General features: G+C 43.5%; 1 protein-coding gene across 2 annotated transcripts in view; it reads right to left on the reverse strand.

Moving 5' to 3' along the window:
* Nucleotides 1-316: 316 nt before the first annotated feature.
* AGT (angiotensinogen) overlaps nt 317-25,824 on the reverse strand; it is a 46,283-nt gene continuing 20,775 nt past the window's right edge. For both annotated transcript variants that reach the window (XM_030196436.1, XM_030196437.1), the window contains exons 3-5: nt 16,766-17,033; nt 13,732-13,876; nt 317-1,393 (exon numbers count right to left, since the gene is read on the reverse strand). In XM_030196436.1, the coding sequence (XP_030052296.1) occupies nt 1,196-1,393; nt 13,732-13,876; nt 16,766-17,033 (611 nt within the window). In that variant the 3' untranslated portion in view covers nt 317-1,195. The remainder of the gene's footprint in view (nt 1,394-13,731; nt 13,877-16,765; nt 17,034-25,824) is intronic.

The following is a 25,824-nucleotide window of genomic DNA, read 5'->3' on the forward strand; positions in this document are numbered from 1 at the left end:
TTCACCACCACGAACCCTTCGAACCCGTCTTGAAGGAAGTGACGGAAGTGTCTTCAGAACGTTGAGGGTGAGTTTTATTATATAAGATATTCTCTTTATAGATAAGTTTATATTTATATTTAAAAGAGTAAATGAGACCAATGTCAATGATGACTTGTCAAGTTTAGGGCTATGAAATTATTGAGCTGCTGAGGTCTGTAATGAAAATAAGAGACATTTTGATGGTGATATCCCAGGATTGATTGTCATGATATATTGCACCAGGGAGACAGCCAGCAGTCCATTTTGGGGGGGGGAGCATGCTGCCAACTTTTTAGCTGCTGAGAGAGCATGGGGGGGGGGCAGTTTGGGCATCCCCACCAGTTATTCAACAAGTGCTACAGTTGTGGAGGGGGCCTGAGACCAAAGTGGTAGGGGAGGGGGAGGACAGGTCCCAAGGCCTCCCCTATGGCTTTGCCACTGGCATGCACCACCTCCACTGTATACAAATCAATCTGCTGTATGTTCATTGTGAGTATCTTGAAAACCTAACTGGCTGGGAGTGTCCCGAGGACTGGGTTGAGAACCCTTGGACTGTAGTATTATTAAGTACAGGAAATCAAAAATTAAATGCTTTCTCTTACTTAGTTTACATTTATTCATTTTTAAACATAAACGCAGGTTTTATATTTTCTATTTACTTGACAATCTGCTCCTAATAATTAGGGTATGAGGTCAATAACCTTTCAACACTAATACTCCTTTACTATGTGTCATTATTCACATTCCTAGGAATATGAGATTCTGTAGTATCAGTATATTTTAACAGTGAGGGTCTGATACACTTATGGGGCAATTTTTACAACAGTGAAGGCAAGTGAAAAGTACTTTAACCTAGGGAGTTTACACTGGTTCACAAAGAGAGAATCACAAGCACACTTTCTCTTTCAAAATTACCCAAAGAAAATTACCCACAAAGATTTGCACCTGCTTCTTCTGTGGATACCTTTTCCAGCAAAAGAAAATGCAGAGCACTCTTACACCTAGGAATGTGTCATTTACATGGGTAAACAGCTTTGGACAGTGGTTCTTCCTAAAAGGCGAGTACAACAGCTCCGCAGGGTCTGACTTCATGCAGGAGATCAATGTAATATTGTTCAGACTTGGATGATGAGGCTGAAGACAGAAATGGCTTTTGATATTTCTTCACCTTTCTTTAAAAAGCACTTAGAGGATTGATGACTCTGCCAAAGAATAGCAATGCTTTGGATGTTCCCTCAAAAACAGCCACAAGGAATGGCTTTTTTACTTTTATTTCCAGAGGTACAGTGTCAGCTGTCTGTTCTGAGGCATTTTGTGGTTGCTCTATTTCTGAGCCACTGCCGTCAAGCTCAAAATGAATTTGATTTATGACCTGGAAGGGAAATACAAGGAGGCCATTAAAATGAAAGCACAATGTGTGTGGTCAGTTACTGTATTCCAATGTGTCCTATTTAGTAAGAAACAAAGGAGGACTTTGTAAATTCATAAAGACCTGTAAAAGGTACCATTTGTAAATATATAACCCCTCGATATTTAAAACCATTTCACAGGCCAGGAACGGCAGCTGGCCGGTTAAATGTCACTTAACTAGTTATCCGATCAGATTGCTGGTTATCTCCGGCTAAATATTGCCGGTTAGCACTTAGCAGATAACCGGTTATATCGTGTGATATAACTGGCTATCCAATCATATTCAGCGCATTGCCAGCTAAGTTTGGTAGCCAAATTGGGCCACCGAAATAACGGCCTATCTTTGGCCTGCCAGCACTGAAAATCAACTTAGCCGGTTAAGTTGAAGCCATTCAAAAAACGCACGGCTATTCACTGCCAGTCACTGGAAATGCCTGGCGTTGAATATCTGGGCTCAGCGCCGACTGAAGGAGTCAGCCCAGCTAACTCCCATGGTCTGAATATCGAGCCCAAATCAGTCAATGTTTGTTTAAGTGTTGACTGTTGATGATTACATCAAACCCGGATATTCAATGCTGAGCTTTATCTGGGCACCACCATTCAACAATGCCTAGAAGTTATGGGACTGCAGCCGATATACAGTGCCGCAGCCGTATAGCTACCAGGCAAAGTTAGGATTGCACTATATGGACATCGGCACTGAATATTGCTGGTGCGGGCATAACTCCTGGCTCCACCCCCAACCACCCTGGCACTAACCAGAGAATACCATCTGAAAATCAATCAAAACCAATTTAACAATATCCCATGCGCTGGGACTCTATGACAAAGCAGCATTCAAGCACTTACAAAAAGTGGAGAAAAAAACCTCAGTTGAACCACCCTGCCAACAGCAATTACAAGGCGTGGTCCCGACTCACCATCACAGGAGAAAAAAACTCCACTATACATGATGCATGAATGACTTCTTAAAGTGTCAAACAGAGTCACAAACGCAGGAGTAAAGTCACAGGAAAAAAAAAACAAATGTCAAACAACGTTCTGGTTTAGGCATAACATATTGGTGAAATAATACTCATCTCTCATTATTGTATCGGGAGCCAACCAGTGTGTCCATAAATCCCCATGTACCCAACAGGGATTCCCCATTTCGCCGAAGTTGCATCAGGGGTAATGTTAGAGGCAATAATCCTGTGTCACAGCTGCTATATAACCAACACCAGTGGGTAACTAACCAGAGAATACCATGGCAGTCAGTGGCAATAGTTAGTAAGGGGTCCATTTACTAAGCCATGCTAAAAAGTGGTCGGCACTACTTTTAGTGCACAGATTTTCCATGTGCTACGGCCACTTTTAGTGCGGCAGTAAAATGGATGCTTTTCAATCTTTTCCATTAATGGCCATATGCTAATTTCTGAATTACCATGTGGCCATTACCACAGGAGCCCTTACATCCACCTATTTTGTAGGCACTAAGGGCTCCCACGCTTAACCCTGTGCTAATCAGGCAGTGTGCAGTAATGTACCCATGCTACCCAATTAGCATATGACACACCTCTCTGCCCATAGGCACGCCTCTCATGCCACAAAATAAAAATTACTTTTTAGAACAGGATTAGCTCGAGCTGATGGGCACACTACAGCAGAAAGCCTCAGCGCATTCCCACGGCAGTGATTTTTACCACACAGTAGGCATGCGCAAGTACCTACCACAACTTAGTAAAAGGGCCCCTGTTTCTGCTCTTAGGATTCTAGTACATTCTGTAGTTATATCTCACATCGATTATTGTAATAGTCTTCTATATGGCACATGGATTTCAGATATCAGATGCTTTCAACAAGTTCAAAACATGGCAATAAAATTTATCACAGGTTCATACAAATATAACCATGTGACCCCCAATGTTTTTGTTTTTTTGTTACATTTGTACCCTGTGCTTTCCCACTCATGGCAGGCTCAATGCAGCAGGCAATGGAGGGTTAAGTGACTTGCCCAGAGTCACAAGGAGCTGCCTGTGCCGGGAATCGAACTCAGTTCCCTAGGACCAAAGTCCACCACCCTAACCACTAGGCCACTCCTCCTAGTGTGAAGAGCATCAGTTCCACTGGCACATCTATTAACTTTTTTAATTCTCATACTAGTTTTTAAAGTACTTTGTATGGGATCACCGCTAATAGAAGCTTGGGGGGGAATGTCCTTGAGACAGCTCGCTTCTGAGCGAAACATGCATGTCAGGACAACAGAACCCCTGGGTTTGACATAAAAAGATAAGTAAAAATACTTGATATAAACAAATTTTAAAAAATCAATAAAAATAACAAATTCAATAGTTGTTATCGGGTGAACCGATGAAGAGGTGGGTGCTGGTTACATTGTTATATTTAAATTTTAACAATGAGCACGGCTGAGGTCATCAATATATTGTGAAAGTATTTTATTGAAGAAGATAAATGAGGTTGAGACTTGGTTTGTGTTGGAATTTTGTTAATAACGTTTTTACAATTCTGGGATCCTTTGAAATTTTGGTTTATGAAATCTGCCACGGTTTGGTTCTCAAATTGATTGGCACTTGGGTAATGGAACTTGGTTATTAGATGACACCAATTCTGTATATCCCCCCTTTATATCCTTTTCTTTCTGTTTTTGATAATGGAATTCTTGCTTCTTTATGCATCTCCCCATTTTTTCATTTTTACATATTTTCTTTTATAATTGATTGTATTGTAAACTGCTTAGAAAGTTAACCCTTGGGCAGTCCATCGAATTTTTAATAAACTTGAAATCTGAAATATTCAGCAGCACTGTCCAGTTAAGAGCTGGTGAATAACAATTGACAAGACCATCTCCTGCCCAGTTAAATCGCTGTGAATATTGCCCCTTTAATAGAATTCATCCTTTTCATTGTAAGTAACCTTCCCTATTGTTGTCCTACTGACCAAAAATATGATTCAACTGAACTGAATGGATGAATCCGCTTTTATAATGTTTTCCTATATTTTCATGTGCTACGTGGCTGGCACCATCTCTTACAGAACTTAAAATGTCTTTAAGATCATGCAACTGAACTAGCATGAATGATTGTCCTCAGTTTGGCCTCTATCAGCTAGGCTTTTAGATAGCCAAAGGCCATGTATTTCATTTGATTTGTTGTCTTTGTTGAATGAATGGTTTTATAATGTGTGGTGTTCCGGTACATGATTGGAATTCATTTCCTTTATTGTTAAGTGTGTAAATCGCCTAGATCTGGCATTGCTGTAGGTTGGCGATTCCTTAAATTCTGAAATTTTTATTTTTATTTATTGCATTTGTATCCCACGTTTTCCCACCTCTTTGCAGGCTCAATGTGGCTTACAATACATCAGGTATAATGGAATTGAGAAGAGAATAGATATTTGGTGTTACAGAAGGATTTTGGTTTGCAAGGTAATGGAATACATGATAGTAATATAACAGAAGGCATTATTAACATTCCTGGATATATGTGGGAGAATCGCATGTTTTGATCTTGTGGTATATCTTGTCGAAGAGATGAGGCTTTAGTAGTTTACGGAAGTTAGTCAGTTCATAGGTCACTTTTAGGTTGCGTGGCAATGCGTTCCAAAATTGCGTGCTCATATAGGAAAAGGTTGATGCGTGCATTAATTTGTATTTTAGACCTTTACAGTTGGGGAAATGAAGATTAAGGAATGTTCGAGATGATTTTTTAGCATTCCTGGGTGGTAGGTCTATGAGGTCTGACATGTAGGCTGGGGCATTGCCATGGATGATTTTATGTACTAGGGTACATACTTTGAACGTGATGCGTTCTTTGAGTGGGAGCCAGTGTAGTTTCTCTCTTAGGGGTTTTGCACTTTCGTATTTTGATTTTCCAAATATTAGTCTGGCTGCCGTGTTCTGGGCTGTTTGGAGTTTTTTTGAGAATTTGCACTTTGCAGCCAGCATAGAGTGAGTTGCAGTAGTCCAGAAGACTGAGTACTAATGATTGTACCAGATTCCGGAAGACGGTCCTAGGGAAGAATGGTCTTACTCTTTTTAATTTCCACATTGAGTGGAACATCTTTTTGGTTATGTTTTTCACGTGATTCTCAAGTATTAGGTGCCGATCAATGGTAACTCCAAGAATTTTCAGGGTTTCCGAAATTGGTAGATTTAGTTTTGGTGTGTTGATAGTGGTGAATTTGCTCCTGTTGTGTTGAAAGGTATTAGGCATTGGGTTTTTTCTGCATTGAGTTTTAGCTGAAAGGCATCTGCCCAGGAGTGCATGATATGTAGACTTTGGTTGATGTCATTGGAAATTTATTTTAGGTCTTGTTTGAATGGGATGTAGATCGCTACATCATCAGCGTAAATGTATGGGTTGAGGTTTTGGTTTGATAGTAGTTTAGCCAAGGGTGTCAATACGCATCAATACACTCTCTTCTGAATACACTCTCTTCTGAATTCTCTTCCCCCGTATCTTCACCACTCTTAAAACTCTACCCACAGATAAAATTGATTAGACCTTTATGTTCCCTTGATACTATTTTATCGCCCTCTCTATTCCCCACTGTTATATTCCATTGTTCTTTCCTAAATGATGTTCTATTCCCAAATGATATCCTGACTTTACTCTGTCTTCCCATAACTCTTCACAATGTAACCCATAATCGTACTGCAACAAATTGTATTTCCATCATTCATAATGTATTGTAAGCCACACTGAGCCCGCAAATAGGTGGGAAAATGTGGGATACAAATGCAAATAAATAAATAAATCATTAGGTTGAATATAGTCAGTGAGAGGGGAGATCCCTGTGGAACTCCACATTCAGGTGTCCATGTGGCTGATGTGATCGAATTTGATGTCACTTGATATGAGCGTGTGGTTAGGAATCCTTTAAATCAATTAAGAACGTTGCCTCCGATACCAAAGTATTCAAGGATGTGTAGTAGGATTCCATGATCAACCATGTCGAAGGCGCTTGACATGTCGAATTGTAGAAGTAATATATTCTTGCCGGTTGCAATCGTTTGTTTGAATTTAGTCATTAACGTAACTAGTACTGTTTCAGTACTGTGATTAGAGCGAAATCCTGACTAGGAGTCGTGCAGTATTGAGAAGATAGTCTGTGAGTTGTTTGGTTACCATCCCTTCTGTTATTTTGGTTATTAAGGGAATGGATGCTACTGGTCTATAGTTGGTTAATTCACTCGCATTTTTCTTTGCATCTTTGGGTATGGGGGCAAGTAGAATGTTTCCTTTCTCCTTTGGGAAGAGTCCATTTTGTAGCACAAAGTTCACGTGTTTTGTTAGATCTGTTATAAAGTGTTGGGGGGCCAATTTCATAAGGTTATTTGGGCATATATCTAGTTTGCAATGACATTTGGTGAATCTTTTAAGCGTATGGGAGATGAGATCTTCCGATATTATCTTGAATTCAGTCCAAATCCGATCTGCTGGGTATACTCCAGGGTCTGGGTCTAGACAGTCTAGGAGTGCAGCGTATTCGATGGGGCTGACAGGTATTTTAAGTCGCAGTTGTACTATTTTCTCTTTGAAGTACTTCGCGAGGTTTTCAGCTCCTGGTGTATCTTTGCTGTTGTTTGTGACTGGTGTGGTGTCTAGTAGTTTATTCATGAGTTGGAAGAGTTTGTGTGTCCCCTTGTAATTTGGTGCAATTTCAGTTTTGTAGTATTGTCTTTTGGTTTGTCTTATGGTATATTTATATTTTCGTCGGAGTTGTTTCCAAGCATTAAGTGTGGGATCGTCTTTCTTTTTATTCCATGCACGATCTAGTTTCCTAACTTGTGTTTTGAGTTTTTTCAGTTCTTCGTTAAACCACAGTATTGAGTTCTTTCTGTGCGAGGTTCTAGTTTGAGTTGGGGCGATGTTGTCTAATATTGTTCTGCATCTATCGTCCCAACCTAGGAGGAATTTGATTGTGTCTGCCTTTGTTGTCCATCCGTTATAGTAGATCTGTTGCCAGAATATTACCGGGTCTATTTTTCCTCTCGTGGTGTAGGTTTTTCGTTCTTGTTTTTTGATTGTGGTTTTCGTTCACCATTGGAGGGAGATATATGCTCTGTAGTGGTCTGACCACGGTGTGGATATCCATTTTGTATCTGCTAGTATAAGGTTTAAGTCTGGATCGAATTTAAATGTGATAATGTCTAGTGTGTGTCCTTTGGTGTGTGTTGGTTGTGCATTTGGTACGTGAAGATCCAATAATTGTAGGAATTCTTTCCATTCTTGGGTGCTTGTTGAGGTAAGATCTTCCAAGTGCAGGTTAATGTCATCTATTATAATAAGGTTTAAAGTAGAGATACATGTGTTCGAGATGAAGTCCATGAGGTGTGTTTGAGTGTCTTGCCAGTTACCTGGTGGCCTGTAGAGTAGGATTGCATTAAGGTGTTCCTGCAGGTTTGGGTGATTGATTCTTACCGATGCAATTTCAAGTTGAGATAGAATGGATTCAGCTGTGGTTATGATAGTGAACTCGGATTTGTATATTATGGCTATACCGCCTCCTCTTTTCCCGTTTCTTGTCCAGTGGGTAATTTTGTATCCTGGTGGGCATAAATCTAGGATTATGGGATCCTTGAGGTCATGGATCCAGGTTTCAGTGATGAATAGGAGGTCAAGATTGTCTGTGGTGATCCAGTCTGTTATAATTTCTGTTTTGTTTACCACTGACCTGGCGTTTGTGTATCCCAGTTGGATTGGATGGTACGGTTCGATCCGGGCCGTGGATGTGTTAATTTTTATTAGTTGCCTGTTTTCTTGGTATTTGGTTTTGTTGTTTCCTTTCTTCCCTTTCTGTTGGTTGTTTCCATATGTATTTGTTTTTCCTTTTAGTTGGTTGTTATTCTTTTGGTCTGGTGAGTTGTAGATGGATTGTCTATAGGGTTTATGAATTGTGGATAGGTTGTTATTTAAGTTGGGAGTGGTCCATACATGATAGATTAGGGGGAGGAAGTAAACATAAACACCACTATAGACCTTAGTATAAGGGTTCCCAAACCTGCCCTGGGGACACTACAGCCAATCAGGCTTTCAGGTTATCAACAATGCAATGCAATTGCAATGTGTATTAACCACCACATTGCAACTTTAACATTGTCAGGATATGTTAAATGGTTTTAAAGTGCTCTATATCCTGAAAACAATGCTAAGGGGCCTAGTCAGTTACCCCTGGATTTTACATATGGTGCAAAAAATGACATGCGCACATTTAGGCACATGCCCAATTTGCATATATAATTTAATTGAGTAACAAGTCAATTAGTGCCAATAATTAACCAGCAACAACTTTGGATTTGCAGGTACATCTTGCTATGCACTATTCCATAAAGATTCATGTGCGCATCTTTTAGTGCATAACTGAAAAGAGAGCATGGTTGGGTTAGGGGCATTCACTTAAGAGGTGCACAATATTATAGAATTCAGAGGATCATGCCTAATTTATGCGTGCGGATTGACACCAGATTTCAGTTGGTGTTTTGAGCATGGATCCCAGCCCTACGCAGTACTCTAGAAACGACGCCCAACATGGGTTGCCTTTTATAGAATAGCACTCAGCACCCATATTTTTGGCACCCAAATTTGAAGGTCCCAAAAAACAACAAGGCAAGCAATCTGCAAGATCCAACGTGGAAAATAAACGAGCAGATCAAAGTGATATCCAAAGGATTTTATTAGAGATATCATGTATAAGAAAGTTGCCCGACACAGGCCGTGTTTCGCCTGACGCAGCCCTCTGTGGGCGAAGCACGGCCTGTGTTGGCCAACTTTCTTATATATGATATCGCTAATAAAATCCTTTGGATGTCACTTTGATCTGCTCGTTTATTACCAAATTTGAGGACCATTTACATGAATTAGCATGGGCTACCGCACAAGCACACTAAGGGCCCTATTTACTAAGCCACTCTGGAGGTGCATTAGTGTTTTTAGCACACACTAACCATTAGCGTGCGTCAACTGTGTAGGCACCTACAATATTCCTATGGGCGCCTACACAGCACGCGCTAAAAATGCTAGCGCACCTTAGTAAACAGGGCCCTAATTGATTTTGCAGTGTTCTAGCAGTTAGCATGTTGTACAAATTCATGCATTAAGGGCAAGATTCTATATATGGCGCTTAAAAAATCCACATGGAAAACATTTCCGCCTAAGCATATTCTTTAAGCGGCGCCTAGATGTAGGCGCAGTATATAGAATGCTCTTTGTTGATATCCTAGTGCCTAAAACTATGCGTATCCATGAGGGCCATACTCTATAACAATGCATATATATTTTTGATCACCCACAAAATGCCCATTTCCATGCCCATAACCACGCCCCTTTTGCCTGCGTGCATGAAAATTTAGGCGCAGTACGTTAACAGAATACGCTTAGGGAGTTGTGCATCTAAATTCTAAGTATTGCCAAATAGAGCTCATTATTTGTTTGTTTGTTACATTTGTATCCCACATTTTCCCACCTATTTGTAGGCTCAATGTGGCTTACATAGTACCGTACTGGCATACGCCAGGTCCGGTAAAGAAACAAATAACAGGTGATACTGTGGTCGAATAAACATACATGTGTTTCAGGTATAGTGGGGATTGAGGCGAGGAAAGGTTATATAGTGTCCATTACGAGCTTTGGTTTTGCTGTATTGCAGAGTGTAGATATTTATGTTGGGTCGGTGGGGTATCAAGGAGAAGGTGATCCACCTAGGTGGATGAACACTAACCCCCACGCAAATATAACAGTGTAAAGAGAGTGGGAAGTGGACCAATGACTCCAGGGAAACGGGAATGTTTTTTTACATTATACCAGTCACCATAATCCATCATTGGAGTCATTGAATAAAATGGTACTTCAAAATCCTATATCCCGTTTCCCTGGAGTCATTGGTCCGCTTCCCACTCTCTTTACACGGGTCGGTGGGGTATGCCTTTTTGAACAGGTTGGTTTTTAGTGATTTCCTGAAGTTAAGGTGGTCGTAGATTGTTGTCACAGCTTTTGGCAATGTGTGCCATAGTTTTGTGCTTATGTAGGAGAAGCTGGATGCGTAGGTTGCTTTGTATTTAAGTCCTTTGCAGTTTGGGTAGTGAAGGTTTAGGTATGTTCGAGATGATCTGGTTATGTGTCTGATTAGTAGGTCTATGAGGTCTGTCATGTATCCTGGGACTTGACCGTGGATAATTTTGTGGACTAGGATGCAGATTTTGAAGGTAATACGTTCTTTGATTGGAAGCCAGTGCAGTTTTTCTCGGAGGGGTTTGGCACTTTCGAATCGCAATTTGCCAAATATCAGCCTGGCTGCTGTGTTTGGAGCGGTCTGGAGTTTCTTAGTGAGTTGTTCTTTGCATCCTGCGTAGATTCCGTTGCAGTAGTCTTCATGGCTTAGTACCATTGATTGTATTAGGTTGTGACATATTTCCCTCGGGAAGAAAGGTTTTACGCGTTTAAGTGTCCACATTGTGTGGAACATTTTCTTTGTTGTGGAGTTCACTTGACTCTCGCGTGTGAGGTTGCGGTCGATTATAACGCCAAGTATTTTCAGGCTGTCTGAGATAGGGAGAGTGTGTTCTGGGGTGATTAGGGTTGTGGGTTTGTACATATTGTGTTGAGATGAGAGGAAGAGGCAGTGTGTTTTTTCAGTATTCTATTTCAATTGAAAAGAGTTTGCACATGAGTCCATGGTGTTCAAGCCGAGTTTGATTTTGTTGTTGATTTCTGTTAGATCATGTCTGAAGGGAATGTATATTGTGACATCGTCTGCCTAGATGAGCAGTTTGAGGCCTTGCTTTGCTAAGGACTTGGCCAGTGGGATCATCATTATGTTGAAAAGTGTAGGTGATAGTGGTGATCCTTGAGGTACTCCACAGTCTGTTTTCCAAGGTGGTGATAAGTAAGTTTTATTTCACTTGGTATTGCTTGTTAAGTGCTGTTAACAATGCTGATTGGCTTGTTAAGTCAATTAAGTTACATGTGTTGTAGAATACGCGCTATATAGAATCTGGGAGTAAGTGCATTTTGTGTTTTGAATGGGTTGGCCCCTCCTTATTTGTATACTTTATTTACATTTATAACCTCTACGAGCCCATGGGCATTAAGACAGCTTAATCCTTTTGCTCCTCCTAATCCTAAGGGGACGAGGCGTTCGCACCTATTCAAATCCTCCTTTTTCTTCTAAGCAGTTGCACTCTGGAAATCTGTTCCTTATGACTTGTGGTTGATCACTGATTACAAAACTTTTAGGAAGTTTTTAAAAACATTTTTATTTGAAAGATTTGTTTTGCAGCAAAACACAAACAGAAGAAAAAACTCCACTGAAAGAAAACACTAGGCATCAAACAGTAGAGGAGAAAAGAAGAACCTCTCGAAGATGGTATCCAGGGAAGATCTTTATTAACCACAGTCTTCAAAAACAATAAAGGGGACCCGACAAGACTTGTGTTTCGGCCCTAACAGCCTGCATGAGGGGTTTAGGAATTTATCATGTCAAGCATATTCCCAGACAAGTCATGAAACAGAGGGGCATAATCGAAAGGGACACCCAAGTTTTGCTGAGGACATCCTCGCAAAACGTCCCGGTGGAGTGGCGGGGAAACCCGTATTATTGAAACAAGATGGACGTCCATCTTTCGTTTCGAGAATATGGTCGGGGATGCCCAAATCTTGACATTTAGGTCGTCCTTAGACTCAGTCATTTCTGATTTTCGGCGATAATGAAAACCAAGGACACCCATCTCAGAAACGACCAAATGCAAGCCCTTTGGTCGTGGGAGAAGCCAGCACTCGTAGTGCACTGGTCCCCCTGACGTGCCAGGACACCAACCGGGCACCCTAGGGGGCACTGCAGTGGACTTCAGAAATTGCTCCCAGGTATCTAGCTCCCTTACCTTGTGTGCTTAGCCCCCCCAAACCCCACTACCCACAACTGTACACCACTACCATAGCCCTTACAGGTGAAGGGGGGCACCTACATGTGGGTACAGTGGGTTAGTGGTGGGTTTTGGAGCAGTGGCGTAGCCACAGGTGGGCCTGGGTGGGCGGGGGCCCACCCACTTAGGGCTCATGCCCATCCAACAGTAGCACATGGTAATGAAAATGCTGCTCTCCACAATACTGGCACCTTCGCATGCTCAGTTTTCAGCACATGCCTGCTGCAGAATACCAAGGTGCAGACTGGAGAGAAGCATTTTCCCACCAGCTGAGATATTTTTTTTGATGTGGGGGTGGGGAAGAGAACATTTGGTGCCCACCCACTTCTTGCCTAGGCCCACCCAAAATCTGCCGTCTGGCTACGCCCCTGTTTTGCAGGGCTCACATTTACCACCACAATTGTAGCAGGTGGGGGGGATGGGCCTGGGTCCGCCTGCCTGAAATGCACTGCACCCACTAAAACTGCTCCAGGGACCTGCATACTGCTGTGATGAACCTGAGTGTGACATTTGAAGCTGGCATAAAGGAAGGCAAAAAATATTTTTAAAGATGTTTTTGAGGGTGGGAGGGGGTTAGTGACCACTGGGGGAGTAAGGGGAGGTGGTCGTCTGGTCTGTTCTGGTACCTTTTTGTGGCTTGGTCATCAGAAAAACAGGACCAGGTAAAGTCGTCCAAGTGCTCATCAGGAACACCCTTTTTTTTTCCTTTATGGGTCGAGGACGCCCATGTGTTAGGCATGCCCAAGTCCTGCCTTTGCTACGCCTCCGACACACCCCCATGAACTTTGGCCATCCCCGCGACAGAAAGGAGTTGGGGATGCCCAAATTTGGCTTTTGATTATGCCGATTTGAGCAACCCTGTGAGAAGGACGCCCATCTTCCGATTTGTGTCAAAAGATGGGCGTACTCTTTCGAAAATGAGCCTGAAAGTCTCCTATTGGCAATCTCTCTATATACAAAGAGCTTGGGCACAAACTGACTCTCCTTTTACACAGCGTTTTGAGTCCCCTTTATTGTTTTGAAGACTGTTGTTAATAAAGATCTTCCCTGGACATCATCTGCGAGAGGTTCTTTTTTCCTCTACTGTTTGATGCCTAGTGACATGATCTGACCATTTAGCTGAACATAAGAAATGAGCAGCAGAGTTATGTAGCGTGTGAAGGCACTTTAATTGAGAATTAGGCAAACTGGCAAAGATGGAATTACAGTAGTCAAGTTTGGAAATAGCAAAAGCATGTACACTTAACAGGCTATGTTGGTGTCTGTGCACTTTTTAATGGCAGGTGGCTTTATTGGTAAAGGTTCCTGTCTATAAGTCCAATGAAAGGCTCTGAGCTGCATGCCTTCAGCTTAAAATGTGGCTTGCGGTTGAGTGTCCTTACCTTTCCAACTTTAAGATGTGTATCACTTATTTTGCTGAAATCTGCATTCTCCCCCAGCAAGGTAGACAGATTGATGTCCCTAAGGATTTCTTGAAGGTCATAGGACATCTTAATCATGAGCTTTGGCATTGTTAAGTTAATATATCTGTGGAGGGAGACAAATGACATCAAGCCATTAGATTCTTTCTGAAGTGCAAATAAAAATAGGAAAAATCACAGAAATCAGGAAGGCTGATGTATTTAATAGCTAGAAGCATCCAAATACCGGCTTGACAGTTTCAAAGTTCTCTGCCTTGTGTTCTACTTTCCTGATGCTAGGATACCCTCTCTCCTTCCCTGACACCTGCACACTCTTTCCTCTCCTCAGCCTGATCCCAGCAGTCTTCTGTCCCTCCCTGAGCCCAGCACACTCTCTCATTCTGCTCTCTGATTCCAGCATTGTTTGGGCCAGCTCTTCCATGCTACAGCAGCGAGAGACCCTGCTGTGAGCACCAAGGGGTCCTTTTACAAAGCTGTGGCAAAAAAGGCCCTGCGCTAGCAGTGGGGGCTGTTTTTACCATGCACTGCGGCCCTTTTTACCGCAGTGGGTGAAAAAGGCTGAAAATAGCCATGGCCATGCAGTAACATTGATCTTACCGCGTGGCCATGCGAGGGGGAGCACTTACCACCACCATTGAGGTGGCAGAAAGGGCTCCCGCGCTAACCTGGCAGTAACCGGGTAGCGTGTGGCACTGCCCAATTACCGCTGGGTTAGCGCCACGCTAAAAAAATACAGCCCTATTTTCCCCAGCACGGGAAATGGCATGCGCTGGGCCTAGAACTACCACCAGTGTCCGTGTTGGGCTGGCGGTAGCTCCAGATTAGCATTCGGTAAACCTGCTTTGGGCTTACCGTTGCTTTGTAAAAGGGCACCCAAGCCTGGTAGAGGTGAGGAAATAAGGAAAAAACACCCCATGTGTCAGACCAGTTGTATCTATCTGCAGCTGCTTCTGGCTCTGCCAGGGTCTATGTGGCTGAAAATGACCTCTCCTTCCTCCACAGCTGCTTGGCATTTTTTGCAGCAGGTGGAGAAGTTCCCAATACAACGATGTCAATGGGCTATGATGGCAGCAGCCAGATGACATCACTGAAGCACAGCAAAGGAAGGATAAAACTTGGGGTTTATTGGTCATAACCCAATTTCCCCATCAGAGATGTTTTGATGGGGTTTTCCAGAGTGGCTAAAAGTTGTAGCAGGTGATTTAAAAAAAAATGTAGCTTATTTGGTTGGCAGTTAAAATATATTTATGTTGTTAATCTTAATTTGGATTTACTGATTTATTTGTACCTTCCCAGTTAATTTTGTGTTGTTGTTTTTTTTTTTTACTGTTTTTGTAAGCCACTTTGCACCCTCATGGATTCAGCAGAACATAAATGCCAGATTACATTAAACTAACAGGACAACATAATAAACTGCACTAACCTCACTGCAGCAGTTTATTTCTGGTATAGTGCATATTTCTTGTATGGAGTTCGCTTCTTGACCTGGGTCCCTGTGGAGAATATCTGAGTGGTATTTATATCCCATCTGTGGAACTCTTTCCCTTTCGATATGTAACTTAAGTGGTCAGCATTTCTCATTTGAGAATAATATTAAAATCTTAGGAGTCATTCTATCCTGGTCATTAATGCTGGAATCCCATGAGTTAGCCCATATTATATCGCTTGAAGAGGGCTTAGTTTTTTTTCTCCCCCTTTTTTTGCTAATAAAGTTTATTCCTGTTGTGACATCATTCTGCAGACAGCTGGCCTTACCTGGAGCAATTAAGCACAAGGAAGGTGGATGTCAGTCAAGGCTGGTGATTTTGTTTCTATGGAAACTGCTCTCACCTGAGTCCATGATGAAAAACTGGAAGTGAACCACTTACTGCACGGCCATTTTGGGGGGAGCACTTTCTGCCAACTATTGAGATGGTGGTAGGGACTCCCAAACTAACCCAGCAGTAACTGGGTAGATAAGCACTGGTGCTACAAAAATAGAAAATAGTTTTGTAGCACTGGAAATGGGAACTACCATCGCGCTCCTCTGGCAGCCCGGTGGTAGTTTTGGATTGGCATGTGACAAGCCCATTGCCATATGCCAACCCTTTAGTAAAAGGGCTCCTGAGTTGGGTGCCATTTCCAGAATAGCATGTAATGCTGGGATCTGTGCCTAACTATGGGTGTGAAGATTTACACTACATGAAACCTGTTGTAAACCCTCATGCGCAACTTAGATGCAATCCCCCAAGTTCTATTATACTGCACACATCTGTAGTGAATGCCCCTGAGCTGTCCAGGCTCCTCCTATGGCCACTCCCCCTTTTCACCTCAATGCTAAAAGGTTTATGCGTGAATCTTTAAAGTATAGCACTTAGCAAGATGCACACATAAATCCAAATTGTTGCCAATTAATGCCAGTAGTTGATTGTTAGCGTCCAATTATTGTCGCTAATTGACTCATTACTCAATTAAAAATTGTTTGCGCAAATTGGACATGTTTCCAAATTTGTGTAGACAATTTTGAGCACCATATATAGAATCCGTGGATTAACGCCTAGGTTAACTGGACAAATCAAACCTTATAAATGCTCAGTCCTATCTTTATCCGGTTTCACTTAGGTGGATAAGTGCTGAATATAGCACATAACCAGGTAAGAGATAGTCAGTTGCACAAATCTCAATACTCCGTGCCAGACATAATGCCAGTAACATCCAAAATAATGCGGATCATTGCTGGCTGAATATTTAACCCCTGGCTTTTTCATTCTATCTACAATCCCCAGGTCACTCAAAGGCCCACAGCACAGGCCCCTACTAGGCCGTACCTTGTAACAACCGCTTTACCCTCCCCTCTTTTAGTCTCTTTTCCCCTGCCTTTCTCTCTTCTTTCCTTGACTCTGTCTTAAACTATGGTGTGACTGGCAGTATATAAAGTCCATATAAATATATAAATAAATCTCATTCTACAAGCAGGTACATTCTGGGCTGCTTATGTGAATAGGTTGTACTGCACCTTTTTGACGGCTTTGACCACCATGATTGAAAGGAATCCCTGGAAAGTGTTGACTCTATTCTCTCCAACTTGTTTCCATGGATGGGCTGCACCAATAACAGGATATCATGCTTGCTGAGGGGAATTCGGATGACTGACAAGTTCTCCTTTTCATCGCTGTCGTAATGGAACATGCTGGTTACAGATATCATAGGTACTGAGATCTTTTTGTCTGAATCGATCCAAAAATCCTGGGGTTCGTTAACCTGGAAAGCGTTCTTCACTTTTACTGAGGAATGAAGCAACAGAAATGGGGAAGGATTCATCAACAGATGGACTTCAATTATTCTATAGGCCTTTTGTGTTAAGAGAATGGAATTAAAGCATCATTTTATCATACTCAAATTGAAAGGCAGCTATAATGAATTGTATAGTGATATTATATAACATTTTATTTCTTTCTTTGAATTTAGTTCATATGTGGGTGGAGAAGTGGCCTAGTGGTTAGGGTGGTGGACTTTGGTCCTGGGGAACTGAGGAACTGAGTTTGATTCCCACTTCAGGCACAGGCAGCTCCTTGTGACTCTGCGCAAGTCACTTAACCCTCCATTGCCCCATGTAAGCCACATTGAGCCTGCCATGAGTGGGAAAGCACGGGATACAAATGTAACAAAAATAAAAAATATGTTTTCATTGGTATCTCAAGGTGGGTTACACACAATATTCCAAGGAGGGCTTAAATCTATGGATTATATTTACTAACCTGTGCTAACATGCATTATTGTCTTTAACATGACTTACACCCCTGTTTACAAAGCCACACAACAATGCCGACACAGCCCATTCAAAGCAAATGGGCTATGTTGATATTACCACACCGGCAGCTGCTAATGTGGCTTTGTAAACAGGGAGGTTAGAGAAAAGGACCTATGGTAAATAGCACATATTAACGCAGGTTAATAAATCCAGTAGGGATGTGCCCAGGACAAAAATGTTTTGTTCATTTGGGCTTTTTTTCCACAATTTTTGGAAAGTTTTTGGTTTGTTTCACATATTTGTTTAAATTAAAATGTTTTAACAGTGAAGGGGGTGGTTATTACAGTGTGTTAAAAATCGGCCTTTAATGCACCTCAATCGGAGTGACCAGTCTACGGGAGTTCAGTCTCACAGGTTAGTTACTCCCGTGCTACAAGAATAACTCTGCTTGTGATCAACCTTGCCAGCAGTGTTATTTTACTGTTCTATTCTTCTCTATTCTGGGTATTTATATCCCACTACAATCAATAAAGAATCTAAGTGGATTACATAAACTGCAAAGCATGCAGTTTAAGATAGCCCTACAATATTATTTATCCAAATATTTGCTAAAAACATGAGTCTTCAATCCTTTACGAAACTGTAAATAACCAAAAAGAAATCTTGGTGAATCTGGAAGATGTACTGAGCCAAATTGACAAATTAAAAAGAGTAGTAAATCACCTGAGCCAGATGGCATGAATCCAAAGGTACTCAAAGAACTCAAGCATGAAATTGCTGATCTGCTGTTAGTAATATGTAACATGTCATTAAAATCGTTTGTAGTACCTGAAGATTGGAGGGTGGCCAATGTGACGCTAAATTTTTAAAAGGGTTCTAGGGGTGATACGGGAAATTATTGACTGGTAAGCCTGACGTTGGTGCCGGGCAAAATAGTGGAAACCATTTTAAAGAATAAAATTATAGAACACGTGAAGGGGCATAATCGAATGCGAATGCTCATCTCCATGGGTGTCTATGTCCGAGAACGGGTACGTGAAGGGGTGGGACAGACCGTATTTTCGAAAAAAATGGGCATCCATCTTCTGCTTTGAAAATACGGTTTGTACGGACCAAAATGCCATGGATTTAGTCATTTCCGAGCTGGGCGTTTGTTTTTTTTAGCGATAATAGAAACTAAAAGCGCCCAGCTCGGAAACGTCCCAGTCCAAGCCATTTGGTCATGGGAGGGGCCAGGATTCGTAGTACACTCGCCCCCTGACATGCCAGGACACCAACTGGACACCCTAGAGGTCAGTGCGGTGGATTTCAGACAACGCTCCCACATGCATAGGTCCCTTACCACGGGTGCTGAGCCCCCAACCCCCTCCCCCAAAACCCACTATCCACAAATGTACAACACTACCATAGCTCTTAGGGTTGAAGGGGGCACCTACATGTGGGTACAGTGGGTTTTGGAGGCCTCCCATTTACCAGCACAAGTGTTACAGGTAGGGGGGATGGGTCTGGGTCCGCCTGGCTGAAGTGCACTGCGGTACCCACTAAAAGTGCTCCAGGGACCTGCATACACGCAGGCCTCTAGGACTTGTTGCCAGTGGCGTAGCCAGAAGTCAATTTTTGGGTGGGCCAACAGGTTGGATGGGTGGGCACTAGACAGTGGTGTGCTGGTAAATGTTTAACAATAGGCTCTCTCCCCGGTCCACCTCTGCACCCCCCCCCCCCCCATCCACCTGTGCACCTCCCCTCAAAATTGCAGAGCTGGCTATAGCCGGGGAGAGAGCCTGGGGGTGGGGGGCAATGCATTACTGTCTCCAGGAAAAAAAATTTAAATGATCCCAGGTTCCAATTTAATTCATGTTTAATGTGGGATAAAATGCCATAAATAAGTAAATAAATATAAACTTTTAATGTTGAGCACCTGATTCTCAAAGTGGACATATTCCAAAAACTATAATGAAAATAAAATGATTTTTTTTCTACCTTTGTTATCTGGAGACTGTTTTTCTGATCATGCTGGCCCAGTATCCGATTCTGCTGCTATCTGTCCTCTTAACTCCGTTTCCAGGGCTTCCTTTCCATTTATTTGTTTACTTTCCGCCTTTCTTCTTCATTTCTTGTCCTACATCCGTAAGTAAAAGCTGGGTCCTCCGCAAACTTGACTGTCCAGTGGATCCAGCTTTTGCCTATTTTCTTCATCCATGTGCAGTTTTTCTACTCTCTTCCTTTTCTGTTATCTCATCTCCTTCCTCACACCTCCCTCCCCCTCCATGTCCAGCAATCCTCCTCTCCCCCCTACCCTCCCCTCCATCCACCCATGTCCAGCAACTCTCCTCTCCCCTGCCCTCTCCCCTTCTTCCACCATGTCCAGCAACCCTCCTCTCCCCTTCCCTCCATCCAGCAACCCTCCTCTCCCCTTTTTCCACCATGTCCAGCAACCCTCCTCTCCCCTTCCCTCCATCCAGCAACCCTCCTCTCCCCTTCTTCCACCATGTCCAGCAACCCTCCTCTCCCCTTCCCTCCATCCAGCAACCCTCCTCTTCCCTTCTTCCACCATGTCCAGCAACCCTCCTCTCCCCTTCTTCCACTATGTCCAGCAACCCTCCTCTCCCCTTCCCTCCATCCAGCAACCCTCCTCTCCCCTTCTTCCACCATATCCAGCAACCTTCCTCTCCCCTTCTTCCACCATGTCCAGCAACCCTCCTCTCCCGTCTGCCCCGTTTCCTTCCTCCCCCCCCCCCCGCCATACCTTTAAATATTACAGTTTTGCTGGAGTCGCGGGCAGCCGGCATTGAAGATATTGGCAGGCTTACGCCGGTTCCAGCAGCGCTTCCCTCTTCCCTCGTTGCAAGTCGGATGATGGCTCCGCCCTCGTAGATACAGGAAATACGTCAGAAGAGGGCGGAGCCATCATCCGACTTGCAACGAGGGAAGAGGGAAGCGCTGCTGGAACCGGCGTAAGCCTGCCAATATCTTCAATGCCGGCTGCCCGCGACTCCAGCAAAACTGTAATATTTAAAGGTACGGCAGGGGGCGGGGCAGTGGCGGGCTGGGGAGGCAGATGTGGGATCGCAGCTCAGCCTGCTCCCTCCGCTCCGCTGCCTCCACTGCTGGGTGGGCCTGAACCAAAACTGGGTGCTTGTTGCTGCTGTATAATCTTGGCACACCAGTTGACACCTGAAGACTAATGTCTCCGAAAACGTCCTTTATTGGAATAAGTACATTTACTCACAGTTAACTGCAGATCAGAGATTGTGCCCCACTGGCAAAGAGTCTCCCTGGTACTGAGATGAGCAGTAGGTCAGAGCTGGCAGAATGGTGTACAATGCCCTCTTTCAGCAACATTCAAGGTAAAAACTAAGTTCTGTAACGTGGCTAACACATGAAAGGGATCTAAAACGGTCTTACAAAAATGGCCACTACCTCATGGACTACCGGAAACAAAACAGGGCACACTCTGGAAAAGCACCATGGGAGTAGAGCCTACCAACTACCAACATCATGAGCATGTAACACAAGCTAGTGGAATCACGGAGCCCAATACCCTACACCCACCACAATGCATTGCTGAGGTGACTCTGCAGTGCCCTTAACAGAAAAGGTGTCACACTCACCCGAGACCCGCATCAGAACCAGGGAAAGGCTGTCAGAGGATAGAACACATTCTGCTGTCATGGAGAATTTGAGGCTGGCATACAGGCTGGGGAAAAAAAGTTTGTAAAGTGGGTTTTTTTGGTGGGAGGGGGGTAGTGACCACTGGGGGAGTCAGGGGAGGTGATCCCCGATTCCCTCCGGTGGTCATCTGGTCAGTTGGGGCATTTTTGGGGGGACTTGGACCTGAAAAAAAGGGTCCAAATAAAGCCGACCAAATTCTCGTTAAAAACGCCCTTCTTGTTTCAATTATCAGCTAAAGACGCGCATCTCTCCTTGGCCGATAACCATGCCCCAGTCCCGCCTTTGCCACGCCTCTGACACGCCCCCATCAACTTTGTTCGTTCCTGCGACGGAGTGCAGTTGAAGACGACCAAAATCGGCTTTCGATTATACCGATTTGTTCGCCCAAGGGAGAAAGACGCCCATCTCCCGATTTGGGTCGAAATATGGGCGTCTTTCTCTTTCGAAAATAAGCTGGATAGACAAACATGGTTTAATAGGACAGAGTCAGCATGGGTTCAGCCGAGGGAAGTCTTGCCTCACCAATTTGCTTCATTTCTTTGAAGGCATGAATAAATATGTGGATAAAGGTGAGCCAGTTGATGTAGTGTATCTAGATTTTCAGAAAGCTTTTGATAAAGTTACTCATGAGAGGCTCCTAAGAAAATTAAAGAGCCATGGGATAGGAGGCAAGGTTCTGGTATGGATTAGGAATTAGTTATTGAACAGAAAGCAGAGGGTAGGGTTAAATGGTCATTTCTCTCAATGGAGGAGAGTGCACAGTGGAGTGCCGCAGGGATCTGTACTGGGACTGGTACTATTTAACATATTTATAAATGATATGGAAATCAGAACAACGAGCAACGTGATCAAATTTGCAGATGATACAAAACTATTCAAGGTTGTTAAAACATGTGTGGACTGTGAAATATTGCAGGAAGACATTAGGTAATTGGAAGACTGGGCATCGAAATGGCAGATGAAATTTAATGTGGACAAATGCAAGGTGATGCACATTGGAAGAATAATTCAAATCATAGTTACCTGATGCAAGGATCACCATCGAGGTCAGCACTCAAGAAAAAGATCTAGGTGTCGTTGTAGATAATACGCTGAAATCTTCTACTCAGTGTGAGGTGGTGGTCAAAAAAGCAAACAGGATGCTAGGAATTATTAGGAAAGGGATGGTGAATAAGACCAAAAATAATATAATGCCCTTGTATCGCTCCATGGTGCGATCGCACCTTGAGTATTGCATTCAGTTCTGGTTGCTGTATCTCAAAAAAAGATATAGTGGAATTAGAAAAGGTTCAAAGAAGAACAACTAAAATGATAAAGGGGATGGAACTCCTCTCATATGAGGAAAGGCTAAAGAGGTTAGGGCTCTTCAGCTTAGAAAAGAGACAGCTGAGGGGAGATATGATTGAAGTCTACAAAATCCTGAGTGGTGTAAAATGAGTAGAAGTAAATCAATTTTTTACTTGTTCCAAAAGTACAAAGACTAGGGGACAATCGAGGAAGTTACACGGAAATACTTTGAAAACAAATAGGAGGAAATATTTTTTCACTCAACCAATAGTTAAGCTCTGGAACCCTTTGCCGGAGGATGTGGTAACAGCAGTTAGAGTATCTGGGTTTAAAAAAGGTCTGCTATTGAGACAGACACAGGAAGCAACTGCTTGCCCTTGGGATTTGTAGTATGGAGTTTTGCTACGATTTGGGTTTCTGCCAGGTACTTGAGACCTGGCTTGGCCACTGTTTGGAAAACAGAATAGTGGGCTAGATGGACCATTGGCTACTCTTATGTTCATATGTTATTTTGACCTCTCTCCCAAAGATTGATATGTGTGCTTGCAGCTTTTCCATTATGTTTGTCCTCTCCTACAGAAATATCCACCAGACTTTTCAGAGTTCCTTTTTGACGAATGTTGCAGTGGCGTAGCCAGACTGCCAATTTTGGGTGGGCCTGAACCCAAAGTGGGTGGGCACAAAATATTCTCTCTACCCCCCCCCCCCCCAGCAAAATGTAGTCACACTCAGATGCATTTGTCACACAGGGTAAAGTGCTGCTTTTCAGTGCATCAGATTTCAGACAATTTATTTAATAGCCTAATCCTTTTCAGTGAGCTTTCAGAGGCCAAAACCTCCTGCCTCAGGTCAGTATAATGCTGTTACGGTATCCTCTCCTGACCTAAGGAAGGAAGTATTGGTCTCTGAAACTTTATTAACACCATATTACTTTATCCTAAATTAAAAATAAAATTATTCTCTGTACCTTTGTTGTCTAGCCATTTACTTTTTCTAATTGTGTTGGTCCCAGTCAAGATTCTGCATTCCTTTGTCTTCTCTTAACTCTCTTGCCAGGGTTTCCTGTTCATTTGTAATTTTTCTCTCCTTTTTCTTTGTTTTCTTCAATTTATTTTTCTGTCTCACTCTCTGTCCAGATTTAATGAATTCTTACTATCCATTCTTTAATTTCCCTCTTTTTACTTCATCTACCTATCCCTTTTCATCTTTTCCTCACTTTTGTTCTCCCCATGCCCCTTCCTCTTATTCTCCAGTCTTTCATTAACTCTATCCTCTCCCCCTTTCTCTCCCTATCCTTTCAGTGTCTCTCCCTCTCTCTGAATCCAGCGTCTCCTCTTTCTCTCCCTAACCTTCCATCCAGCACCTTCCCTCTTTCTCTCCTACCCTTCCATCCAGTGTCATCCCTCTTTCTCTCTCCATCCTTCCACCTATTACTAATCCATCCATCCATCGTCTCCCTCTATCTCCCCTTCCTTCTAGACAGTTATCTCTCTACCCTTTTCCATTCAGCATGTCCTCTCTCTCCCCCCCATCCTACCAGTGGCTTTCCTCTTTCTCTTCCTACCCTTCCATCCAGCGTCTTCCCTCTTTCTGCTCCCTTCTTCCAGCATTTTCCCTCTTTCTCCCTCCTTTCATCCAGCATTTCTCCATTTGACCAGCTAAGGTCTCCCCCAGTTTCTCTCCAGCAGCTTCTCTCTCTTTCTCCTGCCATTTTCCATGTCCCCTCCTTCTCTTCCCCATCTTTCTACTCATCTCTCTCTCTGTGTACCCCTCTTCCATCTAGCATATTCCCTCTTTCTGCCCCTCCTTCTAGCATTTTTCCTCTTTCACCCTCCTTTCATCCAGCATTTCTCCTCTTTGTCTCTCCATCTGACCAGTCAGGGTATCCCCCTTGTTCCCCTTCCTTCTCCCCAGCAGCCTGTCTCTCCCCTGCTCTTTTCCATGTCCCCTCTTTCTCTCCCCATCTCTCTCTGGCTCTCCCCTGCTCTTTTCCATGTCCCCTTTTTCTCTGGCTCTCCCCTGCTCTTTTCCATGTCCCTTCTCTCCCCATCTCCCACATGGCTCTGCCCTCTTTCTCTCCCCTGCTCTTTTCCATGTTCTCTCCCCATTTCTCTCTCTGGCTCTCCCCTGCTGTTTTCCATGTCCCCTCTCTCCCAATCTCTCACTATCTCTCTCTGTACTCTCCAGCATCCTCTTCTTTTTTCTCTCCCCTCTGCTCTCTCAGACACCCTTCCCCTACCAGCCACGTTTCCTCTCTCACTCTGGCCCTCTCAAGCAGGAGCAGCAGCAGCGTCGTCGTCGTCAACACAAGAAGAAAAACAAGCGCGGGGCCGCCCGCAGCAGCCTTCACTCATGCGCTTTCGGCTCTCCCATCCTCTGCCCCCGCTGACGTCAATTTCCCGTTCCGGGAGCAGAGGACAGGCAGAGCCGACAGCGCATGACTGAAGGCTGCTGTGGGCGGCCCCGCGCTTGTTTTTTTTCTTATGCCGGCTGAATTGAAGTGGTGGCTCGGCGAAGCGCCTGTTTTTGTTCCTGCTGCTGCTCAGGAGAGAAGCGGCGGCAACAGTTGCAGCAGTGGAGTTCAGCGGGAGACCGGGAGATGACCCGCCAAAGCGGGATGCGGGAGACTTGGCACGAAGGTGGAGAAGATGTCGGATCATGGATGGGCGGGCCTGGAGGGAAAGTGGGTGGGCCTGGGCCCACCCGTGGCTACGCCCCTGGAATGTTGGTCCCTTTCTGCTGTTGCTTATGCCTATGGTGGAGTTATGTATGCGTGATCAGGAAATACGAAACAATTTTGGCCCATAGGCGTAGAACCATTAGGTCTGTTTTGCGGGCCTGGGCTCGTTTAGACCTCTTTTGCCAGGAGCCACATAGCACTCATTGACCTGGGGTATCCATACTATTTGTTTCCAGGTATTGCCATGGACCTCTGATTATGTTATGCTGACCTTTTTTTTTTTTTTAATTAACATATTTGTGTTTATTTTGGGGGGGGGTTCTGTTTGCTTTAGTGTTCACTTTTGTATTATTTGTATGACAAAAAACTTTAATAAAAAACTAAGAGGGGTCTAACCACACGTTATTATGAAAATTATCAGAAACACCTGACCCCTGACTTATTGGAGAAGATTGTTCAACTTTGGATAATAGAATTTGGCTCATATTCTACTGATCATTTATTTACAGAGTCTCGCACCGGGTCCCAGTTAGATAAAAGTCTCTGTTTTACAGGAACTGCATTATACATTCTTATTGCAGCTGTACATCCATTCATCTAGAGCTCACAAGAAGGGTCTCCCATTAGATGGGACCTGTCTCAAATGTGGAGCACAGTTTGCATCAGGCAGTAATATAACATATGT

The sequence above is a fragment of the Microcaecilia unicolor genome, chromosome 3 (assembly GCF_901765095.1).
Source record: "Microcaecilia unicolor chromosome 3, aMicUni1.1, whole genome shotgun sequence".
NCBI classification, from domain to species: Eukaryota; Metazoa; Chordata; class Amphibia; order Gymnophiona; family Siphonopidae; genus Microcaecilia; species Microcaecilia unicolor.